Consider the following 13,707-nt stretch of genomic DNA (forward strand, 5'->3'; position numbering starts at 1 on the left):
CAAGCCCTGTGCATGGAGGACAAAGCCCCCGCGCCAGGCACCGGCCCCAGGAGCTTGTGCAGGCTCCAGCTCCCAGATGCACCCGGCGCCAGCTTGCTGCTGCTGTGCATGGCTTTAGGGCCGTTGCTCTGGGGAGGGGGCGGCTGAGTGGAGAGGCTCTTGCGTTGCAAACATGCACATCTAGCAATGATGAGTGCTCCAGGCCTGCTGTAAAGCTCTGTGTTTATTGTTGTCCCCTTCCCTTCCCCTGCCTCCTCTGCCCAGCTTGGAGGAGGGTTTAAAGGCAGGTGCGTTGAGGCTGCTCGCCATGTCCAGATCCGGGGACAGGACCTCCACCTTCGACCCCAGCCACAGCGACAACCTGCTGCATGGCCTCAACCTGCTGTGGAGGAAGCAGCTCTTCTGCGACGTGACCCTGACGGCCCAGGGCCAGCAGTTCCACTGCCACAAGGCCGTGCTGGCCTCCTGCTCCCAGTACTTCCGATCCCTCTTCTCCAGCAGCGGCGGTGGCGGCCACCCCCAACCCCTGGCGCTGGGGCCGGGCGCTCAGGACGGGCTGGGCCTGGGGGCACCCCCCAAGGAGCAGCAGCAGGAGGAGCCGGGCACCCCTTCTTCCTCCCCCGAGGACAAGCTGCTGGCCAGTCCCAGAGCCATCAACAACCTGGTGTTGCAAGGCTGCTCGTCCATCGGGCTGCGCCTGGTGCTGGAGTACCTGTACACGGCCAACGTGACCCTGTCCCTGGACACGGTGGAGGAGGTGCTGTCGGTCAGCAAGATCCTGCACATTCCGCAGGTCACCAAGCTGTGCGTGCAGTTCCTCAACGACCAGATCTCGGTGCAGAACTACAAGCAGGTGTGCAAGATCGCCGCCCTGCACGGCCTGGAGGAGACCAAGAAGCTGGCCAACAAGTACCTGGTGGAGGACGTGCTGCTGCTCAACTTCGAGGAGATGCGCGCCCTGCTCGACTCGCTGCCTCCCCCTGTGGAATCGGAGCTGGCGCTCTTCCAAATGTCCGTGCTCTGGCTGGAGCACGACCGGGAGACCCGCATGCAATACGCCCCGGACCTCATGAAGCGGCTCCGCTTCGCCCTCATTCCGGCCCCGGAGCTGGTGGAGCGGGTCCAGTCCGTGGATTTCATGCGCACCGATCCCGTCTGCCAGAAGCTGCTGCTGGACGCCATGAACTACCACCTGATGCCCTTCAGGCAGCACTGCAGGCAGAGCCTGGCCAGCAGGTAAGGGGGAGCTGGGGAAGCTGAATGGAGGACAGTGGCTGGCAGGTGGGAGGGGGTGATTCAGCCACGAACTTAGTGGTTTTCAGTAAATGCCTGGAGGGGTAAAAGTTGAGTTCAACCTGAAAAGATCCAACAAAGGAAGAGAGGTGGGGTGAGGGGCATGCAGCGGGGAGGAGGGAGCCCCCTCTAGCACACCCACACACTGAGCTGGGGGCGGGGGGCAGACACAGCCACAGGTATCGGATATAAAACCCACAAGCGCATTAGAAAAATGCCAAGTGTGTTACACCCTAAAGGAACAAAAACATGGGTAGTGTTGTTGACCCATTAGTTATGATCTGTGCGGTCAGTTTGATATAGAGTGATTGTGCTGTGCAACTAATGTTTCTAGAAGGTTTTGCTATAGCCCTAGCTAGCTGTACCTCTTTGTAATATTTTAACCTACCTTCGACTCCGGAAAAGGACTTTTGATTAATGAAGTGTCACATGTCTTCAGTGTCATCTTGTTTAGTACAAACCAGACAAAGATGGAAATGAACGATTGCGGTGCTACCCTTTTCCCCCAGCCCTGCCAAACAAACTTTGTTTTGTTCCCTCCCCTTTTCTCAGTGATCAGAGAAGTTGCTTTGATGCCGAAGTTGATGCTGATCTGTCTAATATCTGAGAGCAAAATGCTTCTGTCTTTTAAAATCTCTCCATTCATTTATGAAGCTAGGACACGTCTGACGGGAAACTGACTAGGGTAAAGAGAGGGAGGAGTAATTTCTCACTGCATACCACTGTCTGTACTGGGTGGTTGGAAATACAGCAAAGTGGAAAAGATACTATGCTGTTTTCCAGACACTACAACACCGTATAGTTTGGTATTTACAAAACTATTTTTAGAGGTGTGTATTGCAAACAGGATTACGATTTAGTAGCTGCCTCTTAAAATATAATGTGGGAAGAAGACTGTATGGGCAAACAGCCATGGTTTACTAGCATCAGTTTTAAATCCTATTATGAGCTCCCAGGGCTGTTTGCATTAGGAGTTAGTATCTTGTCAGCTTCCCATCTTTCTATCGTGGTAATCACCACAACTCCATTAGATATCACGCCTAATCCATAGCCTTAAAGTGTAAACATTAGATTTGACTGTGCATGTAAAGATTCATGACTTGAGAACTTCTTGTAATTATTATAGGCCATTTCCCCCCAATTCTATCTCTTTAAAGAAGGGGATGCATCTTCAGTACAATACATTTTAAACTATAATACATATATTTAAATCCCATTAATTGATTTTTGTAAGAAGAATTGCAGTTATACTTGTTCTGATATTATTGATGTTCAGATAAATTCCATATTATGCATCAAAACTTGTGACTTCATAGTGTTTATATCTATGACATCTCAGTTATTTTTCGTGTTAATGAGGTAATGAATCGTGATGTAAAAGACTGACAATGTGAGGTTAGTGTCAGGAGGTGAAAGCATTCCATATAGTTTAATGAGTAGTTAGTAAATGGAAACTAAATTAAAAGGATATTTGAGGGGTTTAATTTTTCTTCCCTTACATGTATACTTCATTTTGTTCAAAAAATGGAATGATATAAAGCAAATATGGTGACACAGTATTACAAAAATCAAAGCATGTTTAGAAGATTTTGCTCTGCATTTTAACTATTATTAATATTAAGTGGACTATTATTAATACCTGGTATTCATAGGAAAGAGTGGTATAATATTAAGATTTTAAATGACATGATATTTTACTGTTAATGCAGACTATTTTTTGAAAATCTAATTTTAGTATGTACCCAAATGATTTAGCTTTAGAAATACTACAAGTGCCTTCTTTTATTATCTCTGTTTGTCTGTTTTAGGGATTTTTTGCACCCATCACCAAAGTATCTAAATGATTCCCATTGGTAAATACTGGAATAAAAAAAGAATACAAACATTTGTAGCAAAAATTATTTCTGGTAAATATCCTTAGATTTCAACATTCAGAACAGTTGACTTTCAAAACGCAAAATCCACTACCTGTTTCAGTCTAGATTCCACACACCACCCTGGGGCATGCTGGGGCTCATGTCCTGGTGGATTGCTGAGATACCAGGCTGTTTGGTTCAGTGAAGATACCTTCCAGCTTCACTGGTCCATATCATTTGAAGGATATGTAGTGGTGTTCTGACCACTGACTGCTTACAAGTGTCATGGATGCTGTAAGAATCAGATACTCCTGCTGCTGGAAGCGGTCTTTTACTTTAAGCAGGAAAGTACATAAAGGATTGTACTTAACAGACTTAAATTGGCTCCTAAATGGCAGTCGTTTAATTGGCTAAGAGAGACTATGAAAATCATTTTTTTTATTTAGAATAGGTGTGGGTATTGTTGATAATATTCCAGACATCCTTATATTAACTTTAAAAGGTGAATAACACACTGTCACATTCTCAACTTTCACATATGTTTAGAAACAGTATTGTAACTAGCTTCTGTTTTGTTTTGAGACTCACAAGTGGTATGTCTAAAACATTTTAAATCTAATTTTACAAACATACATACAACCTTTCATGAAGTGTTAAATATTAAAGTACCAAAACAAACTAGGATACAGAATGCATTTTGTGCATTTTCATATTTGGGACTGGATTGCAGAGCACAGAATTGATAATGCTCAGTCAAGATCCATTGTTGTGTCTTGATGATCTTAAGGTCGCCTCATTGTTCCATCAGATTGTACTGATCCACACATGCCTTTAAAAATCCAGATCCCTCTCTCTTAGCTATACTGGCTCTGAAGTTCTGACAAGAGTGAAAACTTATCTACTTACTTTACTGACTAAATATGACTCAGAATACATACAAAGCACTGGTCTGTTGCATAAGAAGTACTATTGTACCTAGTGAAATGAAAGAAATAAACAAGGACAAACTTATACACCTATCCAGACAAGCTTTTGCTGTCTGCTAGATATAGTTTTGCTAAAACTATGATATCTGATAGGCTTAACATTCAGTGAACATGTTATTTTTAAGAAAAAAGATATGGCAACATTTTCTGGAATTATGAATTTGATAAATAATATCTAAAAATTACTGAACAGTAAAATAAATAGATGAAAAAAAATATTTGTAGGATTGTCAAAGTTCACTATGGTTTCCTGGGAGCAATAATAATCTTAATAGATTAGAACTTAAAAAAAATGATAAAAGGTTATTCAAAAAGGATTCATGGGTCTTTAAGAGATAAGTTACTCCCTATGTACACTAAAGTTTTTAATTATTGAGAAGTAAACAGCACAGTGACATAGACATCTGCTTGGTAAGCATAGAAGAAATCGGGAAGATCCCACACACACTAAAAATTCACCTGATAACTTTCTTCCTTACTTAAAACAACACCTTTGTCTCTAATGTACTACTTGAAAATTATAGCACACAACTACTTTGGGATTTGACCTAGTCACATTTCTTAAATTCTCACCAAGCAGAAAGAGTAAATGTCAGAAAGCTTAACATATGGTTGTTTTGCTTTCAAAAGTAACTACATAAAAATGGTACCATCTTACTTAATAGAGCTGTCCCTTGAATGTATTCTGAGTCATATCTATTTACTTTACTGCCTAAAATAAGTTTTCACTCTTTTCGGCACTGCAGAGCCAGTATAGCTATGGAAAAGGGAACTGGGTTTTATTCTGGCTCATGCAGAAGGAACAGAATTATTTACTGAGTTCCAGATGCAAAATCTGTATTGTTGCAGATGCATGAACTAGAAAGAGTCCAGTTTGACATTCATGTTGGATTTTCAGGAGTCTCAGTTAGTAAAAGAAAACAGATTTCCACCTGTAAACCAAGCAGATTCTTTCTGGAAGCCACAGAGACAATAAAGATGGAACCTCTCATAATGACTTTTTTCCAAAGTTACCTTTCAGACTACGACTAAACTGTAATTTTAAAGAAAGTTTAAGAGTAATATTCCCATTAAACACTGTGGTATGCTAGAGGCTTGATCCTGCAAGGTGCTGAATAATCAGGCTGTGATTCAGCAGAGCACTTAAGCACATGCTTAACTTTATTCTGATATCCCTTTTACTGATTTTGCGCTGGTCACTTCTCTGACTTCTTTGCTCCTGATATAGACCCTGGTTCAGGCAGGTACTTAAGGGGAAAAATTAGTGGGTGCTCTGCACCCACTAGCAGCCAAGGCTTGAGGCAGCCAATCAGGGCCCGGCTGGGCCAGTATAAGAAGGGCTCCTAGGGAGTAGCTGGGTCAGTCTCACTCCAGCCTTGGAGTGGGGAGTATGTAGCTGCAGAGCAGAGCAGAGCAGAGCAGAGCAGAGCAGAGCAGAGCAGAGCAGAGCAGAGCAGAGCAGAGGCCAGGCCCCAGGCCCCAGGCCCCAGGCCCCAGGCTGAGGCCTTGCTGAAGGCCAAAGGAGGTACTGGGGCTGCAGGGAGACAGCTGGGCCAAGAAGGGCAGCAAGTCCAACCCCCTTGCTGGTGATGAGTGGCCATTACAGACTTTAGTCTGCCTCAGAGAAAGGGGGCTAGATGATGACTGGCAGTAGCCACTGAGGCAAGGTGGATATAGGGGTTTGGAGTTCCCCCTGGGAGGGGAGACCCAGAGTGTGGGGGTACTGTGTAGGCAGCACCCCAAGGAAAGGGGCACTGGGGTCTGGGATGGACACAGGGCCTGAGGCAGGAGAGACACTGGCCAGGAGGAGGCGCTCTGAGTCCTGGAATTGAGTTAATTCTTGGACAACCAGCAGGAGGCACCACAGCAGTGAGTGCTCTATGGGCTACAGGCCCGCTCACAAACTTTGGGGATTCCTAGGAGATCCACCTGAGCATTCAATGAGACCTTCTCCCCACAGTGGCCCACTCCTTCAGAACACTGCTCTAACTGCAGTTGCCCTAGAAATTCACCTAAAGGAGGAGCCCCATCAGTGAGGAGGCTTCATGGAACAAGCAGAGGCAGGCTGTATTATCTTTTACATGTTAGTACTATGGAGCCAGAGGGAGGATGATATGCATGTCTCCCATTTGTACTGGTGTTCTGAGTGGGAATCCCCCCAAAATCCATTCTTCTGCTGCCCTTTCCCCAACATGCATCCCGATCCCATGGAGGGTAGAGGTAAGGATGGCTGAAGGAGGATAGCCCCATGCACGTGTTTCCTCCTGCACATGGATCTTGAAGGCAGAGAAGTTCCTCAAGGGAGGAAGGAGAACTCTGAAATTCTGAATCTGTAATTATTGGCTATTGTAAATGAAAGGTCTGCCTCAGTAGAATCATTCAACTCCATATTCAAGAGTGATGATCAACCTGGATATTTGTGAGGAAAAGCTGAAGATAGAAAATCAACATCTAATCTTTTTTTCCCCAAGAAAGAGATCTGAGTTCTGTAAAACACACATTGAGGGAAAATCCCAGTAAAAATAAGATCACTATTTGATAGTTCAGATAAGTCTTAGAAAATGGAGTGAAGTCCCTCTCTATCCCAAAAAGTGAATGCAGCTTCATCCCTGACAAAGGTCATGATTATTCTTGCACAGCAAGATATTCTCCCAAAAGAAGAAACGTATGGGAAGTTAGTGGGGCCCCTTAGGAGAAATTTTGGGCTGGAGTCCACTGTAGAGCTGGTTGGGAATTTTTCAGCAAAATGTTTTTCTCTGGAAAATGCTAATTTGTTGAAACCAAAACTTTTTGCAGGAGTGGGTTAGTTTAAATTAATTTCTTCACTCATAAATCCACTCCATTTAAGGCAACTTTACTTAAAATCAGAATTTATCAAAACAAAATATTTTGATATTCTCTAAACAAAGATTTCAAAAAGATCAAAATGAAATGTTTCAATTGACCTGAACTGATTCTTTTATTATTATATTATTTATGGTTCACTAAAAAATTTAGAGTTTGACTTTTTGTCCATATTCAGGGTGGGAACAATCTTGAAATCTGTCTGGTAAGCCATTTCCCATCTAGCTCTACTCACCACTGGCTTTGCCCATCCAGCTCCTTCTTACATCCACCACTGGCTTTGCCCATCCAGCTCCTGTAACAAAATAAAATATATAGACGTTTCAAAGGACAGGAAGTTAAAATCTATCATCCAAAATACTTCTTGGCATCATTTTTCGTAGCTGAGATAATCACTGGCTCCTGTAACTTCCCTTAAGGACCATAGCACCCAGTATTGTTGCTAGTAGATATCTCTTGCTGTGTCCTTGGAAGGCAGACAGCCAACTTTGAAGAAATATCACCTGCCAAGTTTGAAAGAAGCAGACTGTTCAGGGAGAAGCTGGGAAAAGTAGAAGCTGATGCAGCAGACAAAAAAATATAAATAAATAAAAATGTCTTTCCTTCAGAAACCTGAGAGGAAAAGTAGATAACTAACCTTAAAGGAACAGACAGCTCTTTTAGAGCTCCTGTGGGACTCAGGGAGAAATTTTAGAAAGAGCTCAGGATACAAGAGAAACACGTTTAGGATCAGAGGCAATGGAGGAGACAAATCAAGCCAAGATCACTTCTACTCAGATAACAGCAGTAATTCTCATTTCCTAAGACCAGCTTCCTAATGAAAAGGAATCATAGATAGCAAGAAAGAATAAATTAAGGTAGAGTACCCCTACAGCCACATACTGTTATGAATCAGGCTGTAGTCAGTCTTACTTAATGGTCAGGGCAGGAGACTGGCCTAGTGGAGCAGAGGTGACCAAGTCTAGTGGCAAGAGCCCAAATCAGGAGCCGAGATACCAAGTCCAGGTAGTGAACCATTGTCAAGAGCTAGGAATCAGTAGTCAAGCATCAGAACCAGATTATTAGCTGGAGCAGGGGCAGGAGCAGAAATCTGGAACTCTGAGCCAGGGGGAGAAAACCAGGGGTGGATCTAGGAACACAGAGCAAGAGGCAGGAGCAGGGAAGGAGCTGAGAGTAGGGAGCAGGACCAGAAAAATGGCTGCAGGCATGGAACACTATTAAGCAGCCAGGGACCCTCCCCTGCTGCAGGGTTTAAGGATGTGTCTGAAGGCAATGAGCTGGGTCTGGGTTCAGCTGTGGGGACCCTGACACATACTTCCAACATTGTAATCAAGCAAAGGCCCATATCATCAGGAAACTTAATAATATTCATAGATCTTTTAAAGGTCTACATGCCAATAAGACTGGCACGGAAGGTTTCTGTTATTCACTTACCAAGCTAAACATTGTGAATATAAGTTCCTTCCACTGAGATCAGATTGAGTTCCTCAGGGATTCATTGGGTTGTTAGTAGACACGGTTGCAAAGCTCAGGTCTCAGTGAATTTACAGATACCGGTGCTTGGATGACTTTCTAGTGTGGATATAATCATAGGAGTATAGGAGCAAGTATAGGAAGTGACTAACTCAGCAGCGACAGAAATACAGAAACATGGATTCATAATAAATTTCCACAAAAAGAAGCTGGTTTCAACATAGTCATTGACCCAAGATGAGAGATGCCTTTGACAGAGGAAAGATTCAAGAAGATAAGTTTGGCTGGCTATTCACAATGGAACACGGGCAAAGGAAGCATATATTAGTGCCTGTCTCAAGCTACAAGGAACAGTGGTTTCAGGTACTGATATAACAACCTTGGCAAGGTTCCATATGCGATAACTACAAAGATTCTTTATGAAGAGCTGGTACCAATCTCTAGTCAACATGAATAATAAGCTAGTAATGCAAGGAGACAATGATGAAAAGGTCATTATTGGATGTTCCTCTGAGAGAAACAGTAATAATGGAGGCCAACCTTCAAGGACAGCAGCCCATACTTAGTTCATATAACAACACAGGGGATCTAACCACCAAATGAGAAGATATTCAATCTGAGTGTCCTGGAACTAAGAACAGAGAAGCCTGCTATCTTAACTTTTCAGAATCAACTCAGAAACCATCACAAGTTAGTAACAACATGAAACCAAGCAGTGATTGCATTAGTAAAAAAGTCTGAAAGGTATTCAGAACTCCGGGTCACCTCAGGAATCATTAGTCTTAATAGAGTGGGTGGAAATTCCATATTGACAATCATATAGGAAATGTACATAAAAGGAAACAAACATTTTAAAAAAGCATACTGGTTAGCAGGCAACCTCATCAACAGAGCTTTAATCATGAAATCTTCAATCATATTTCTCATTGATACAGTCAACCTCAAGTTAGACTTCTGCTTCCAAGGTCAATCGCAAGACAAAGATTAAATTTTTTTTTCTAGGAATGAGTATCTTATCTCTTATTTATTTATGAAGTACTTATCCAGTGCTCTGTGTGCTGGACAAAAATTAAATCATTTCAATAGATCAAGAGGATCACAAACAGACATCAGTCCCCACAACAGTTCACTCCCCCAGCTTGTTGTTCTTAACTTCCCCCAACCTCTACCCAATGTCATACACCATTTCCTGTCCCAGATCCCCAACCTCAAATAGTCTGCAGGTCAATCCCCAATCAACCCTTCCTCTCCCAAGGAAATGAATGGCGAAAAAGTTATTTCCTGGAGTCATCAAATGCAGGCTTAGACAGATGTAGCTATTAATTCTACTACAATATGTATGGTATATCGTCTCTGGGTACTCTGCTAAGCAGGCCTATACAGAGAATAAAATCAGAAAGAATATCTACCATCTTCATGGCATCAAACTGAATGAGAAGACTCTGTTTCTCAGACTCAGTGATGACATCAGTGGGACCACCATTCAGTTCCTCATAGATGCCTCCTCCTAAGGAAAGGAATATGTTGGAAAAAAAAGTTGTTCTAACCAAATCATTTATGGGATATTGTTGTGTAGGGAACCTATAGAGCACACTCCATGATTTGACTAAAATTCATATATTGGTATTGAGACAAGAACTGTGACCCTAAGAAAAAAATATTCTCCACATCCCAGACTTCCTACAGAAGGGCGTGCCCTTAGGGCACACTTTGAGTACTCTAAAAGTTTAGACCCTTGCTCTGCCAGTTGAAGAAGAGCTCTGTGTAGCTCCAAAGCTTGTCTATCTTACCAACAGAAGTTGGTCCAATAAAAGATATTACCTTGCCCACCTTGTCTCTCAGTTATGTTAGGGTCAGATAAAAGATCCCAGATACATATACATCCCCAATTAGTTTCTGAATCTAATAAAGCCTATCAACAAAATTGTGTCCAAACCGAAACTTAAATTTGGTGTTCCAAACCGTCAGTAAGCCCACATTTGAACCTCTGTATCCTGGTATCTTCTGTCTGTTAAATGAATGTTTATAGTCATGTTTACCTGTGAAATGAGAGGGTCAGCACCGGGTATGTTAGCCTTAGAAGACCTTATATTGCATTCCCACAGCATTAAGGTAGTTCTTAAAACATCCCCGCCACTTACGTCCAATGTCAATTCACCAGCCACAAGAGACTGTCTTCCCAAATGTCAGCCCTAAACCAGAGCATGAAAAAGGAAAGCTGTGGTGTAAATGTGCTGTGAAAAGAGTTCTCAAAATGCCCATAAAGAGTAAAAAAGAGATGGATGAAGCCTCTGAACTTATTTTGTTTTTCTATCTAAACTGCAGAAGACAAAAAGCATCAAAGTAAACAATCTTCAGATGGCTCATATCTTGCATTAAAAGAGGCTGTATAGAACTTGGCAAGGTGGTTCTTTAGGGATTTATAGCAAATTCTGCAAGACCAATACCCTCATCCAAGAGGATGGCCACAGCAGCAGAAGAAATTTGCAGTGCAGCAATCTGATTCTCTGTTCGGACTTTTGTTAGGCACTATGAACTGGACACTGTTCCATTCAGATGCATCTTTTGGGAAAAAAGTTTTCCAAGAACTGTCATGGACACAGTGGGCCAAACTAAACCCTGGTGTGACTTCATTTAAACTAATGGACTAATAACACCAGGGCTGAATGAGGCTGTATTTTTAACTTTCAGGTCAAATCTGAGCCTTAAAACAATTATTTGTTTATACTGGTAATTAACCCAGCTCATTCTGCCAGTGTCATTTTCTTAGGACTCTTACTACTTATTATTTTGAACAGTGCTAGGTTGGCCTATATAGGCCCCATTCAGAAAAGTACATAATTGACTTCAATGGCTTTTAAACATGTGCAAAAAGGTGATCGTGGCTTACTGAACTGGGGGTCACATTTTTTAGCTACTAATTTCTGTTCTTTGATTGACATAACCACCAATCTGGATCCCCCCTAAACTGCATTTTTCTTCATTACTTTTAATAGCATATACAATATGTGTAAAGAGTTAAGATTGATATTTCTGGATTTTATTCCAATCTATTTTTTAAACATTAATTAATATGATGTTTTCATATTCAGTTTGGAATCTTTCAGACCTGGAATAGGTGGGGTTTTCCTTCCTTCCCCAACAGAGAGACTTCTGAACTGCTATGAGTAGCTACAGAGATGAGGAAAGCCCAGCAGGGGGTGGTTAATCAGAAAAAATTAAATCAGCAAGATTTTTCCCTGGTATTGTTTTACTTTAACATGGGGATGGCAGGACTGCATACTTGCTTTGGATGGGGACTTGATGTCAGGACTTCTGAGTTCTGTGCCTGTCTCTACCAATGCATAACGATGAGCAAGTCATTTAGACTATATCTATTTTACACACCACTGGCAGGGCAGCATGTAGGATATGTGAAACTTCATGCTGTTGTGAAAAGCAAGAAGCGTCCACAATGCGGTGGATAGCTACACGTGTCAGTGAAATACGCAGGCAGCAGGGAAAGGCTTCAGTAGCTTCCTGCTGGCAAAATCTTTCACTGCAGCAAGGAAACGGTCTGGCAGGGAGGAGGCACTGGGGAAACCCCCCTGCCAAAGCTTTTCACTGCTGCCAGAGTCTTTACCTGCATCAAGGAAAGGCTCAGTAGCAGGGAGCTGGCTGGGTCTTTTTCCCTGCCTTCCTCCTGCCACAGTCTTTCCCTACTGATGAAGTCTGTTCCTGTGGAGGGGAAAGGTTCTAGCAGCAAGGAGGCAGCAGGACACTACACTGCTAAAAATAGCAGTGTAGATGGGAAGGTATGGCTTAGTTGAGCCATGCAGGGTATGTACTCATGTGCATATCCACACCCATCAGGCGTGTCTTCGTTGTACTCGCCTAAGTTGTGTGTCACCGGCTCTACTGCAGTTATACCTGTGCTAGGGTGGCTACTGAACACGCTGCCAAAAGAAGAATGCCGTGTAGGCATGCCTTTCGGCTAAAATTTTCAACCTGTGAACATAAAGTTAGCTTAGACTACTAAATCAGTGGCCAGGTTTTCAGAGATGCTGAGCACTTACAGCTTCCTTTGACGTCAGTAGGAGTTACGGGAATTCAGCATCTTTGAAAATCAGTCCACTCATATAGGTGTTTAAAGATATAGGTTTTTGTGCCTGACTTGAGACATCCAAGTTTTAAAATTTTGGCCTTAAAATATTTTTGCTAGACTTTACACACCCTGAAATAGGTAAAATAAATTCCACATGGCTTGGGGTTCGGTGAGTCTTTATTAATTTTTTTGAGATTTTCATCTAGAAGCAGCTATCCCTGTGAAAATAATAATAATAATAATTAACAGGAGTATGTGTCGGCATCGGGTAGAATAGACCCCGTGGAGCCTGGGTATCAAAAAACCGTTTACAGGAAAAGTTACTTAGAGTAGCATATATCAGCTCTTAATACTACACAAGCGTGCCTGCTACAGTCAACAACATTTCAACCGCCCCAGGTTGGGATCTACTAGTATTAACTAAGTATCGGCGAATATAAACAGCCATATTCGTGTGAATGTGAATCACATCCTATTGCTATGTCACGTGACATACAATACTATGAAATATAGACTATAAAAAGAAAGTTTCAGCTGCAATCTGAAGTGTTTCAGATGATAATTGCATATTATCAAAATAACAAATCAGTAGCAATGTAATAGGGAAAATATCTCTCTTAGGGTTCTGCTAGCAATCACATGAGCTTTAGACTCTGCTTTTATCTTACTGTTTTTATTTCATTACATTAATGTTTGAAAATAGGTTACTGCCTATGAACAGTGAGATTTTTCACGTGTATCGTGTGCGTATAGGTTAACGTTCTGCTGTAGTACTATTACTGGATGTAATATCAAACATGGTTAAAGTATGATCCAGTAAATAAAAATATATATTTCAAAACCTAGAATAGATGCATTTACTCCAAAGATCAGAAAAGCACCTTTGGATCTAGTCTACCAAGCCAATAAAGCATGCTTTATGAAGAAATATCGACACTTGTATTTACCCAATACATTGGAATGTTTCTGAACATAAATCAATTAAATAGTGCATGTTTTAGATAAAAAACATAGTAATTATCTGAAAGATCCAGATGCTTTTCCTCAAAAAGATCCTGGCTACTGAATTCATACGAACTTTTATAAAGCTACTCTTATTTACCTCATTGACTAAAACATTTTAAAAAAACATTTCTTTTATAGACGTGTCACTCCCTCTTCAGGATACTGT

General features: G+C 42.0%; 1 protein-coding gene across 1 annotated transcript in view; it reads left to right on the forward strand.

Annotated features, from left to right (window-relative positions):
• The first annotated feature begins 236 nt into the window (after nucleotides 1-236).
• KLHL14 (kelch like family member 14) overlaps nucleotides 237-13,707 on the forward strand; it is a 74,679-nt gene continuing 61,208 nt past the window's right edge. The window contains exon 1 of the mRNA XM_074944429.1: nucleotides 237-1,236. Within this exon, the coding sequence (XP_074800530.1) occupies nucleotides 308-1,236 (929 nt within the window). The 5' untranslated portion in view covers nucleotides 237-307. The remainder of the gene's footprint in view (nucleotides 1,237-13,707) is intronic.

The sequence above is a fragment of the Natator depressus genome, chromosome 2 (genome assembly GCF_965152275.1).
Source record: "Natator depressus isolate rNatDep1 chromosome 2, rNatDep2.hap1, whole genome shotgun sequence".
Classification (NCBI taxonomy): Eukaryota; Metazoa; Chordata; order Testudines; family Cheloniidae; genus Natator; species Natator depressus.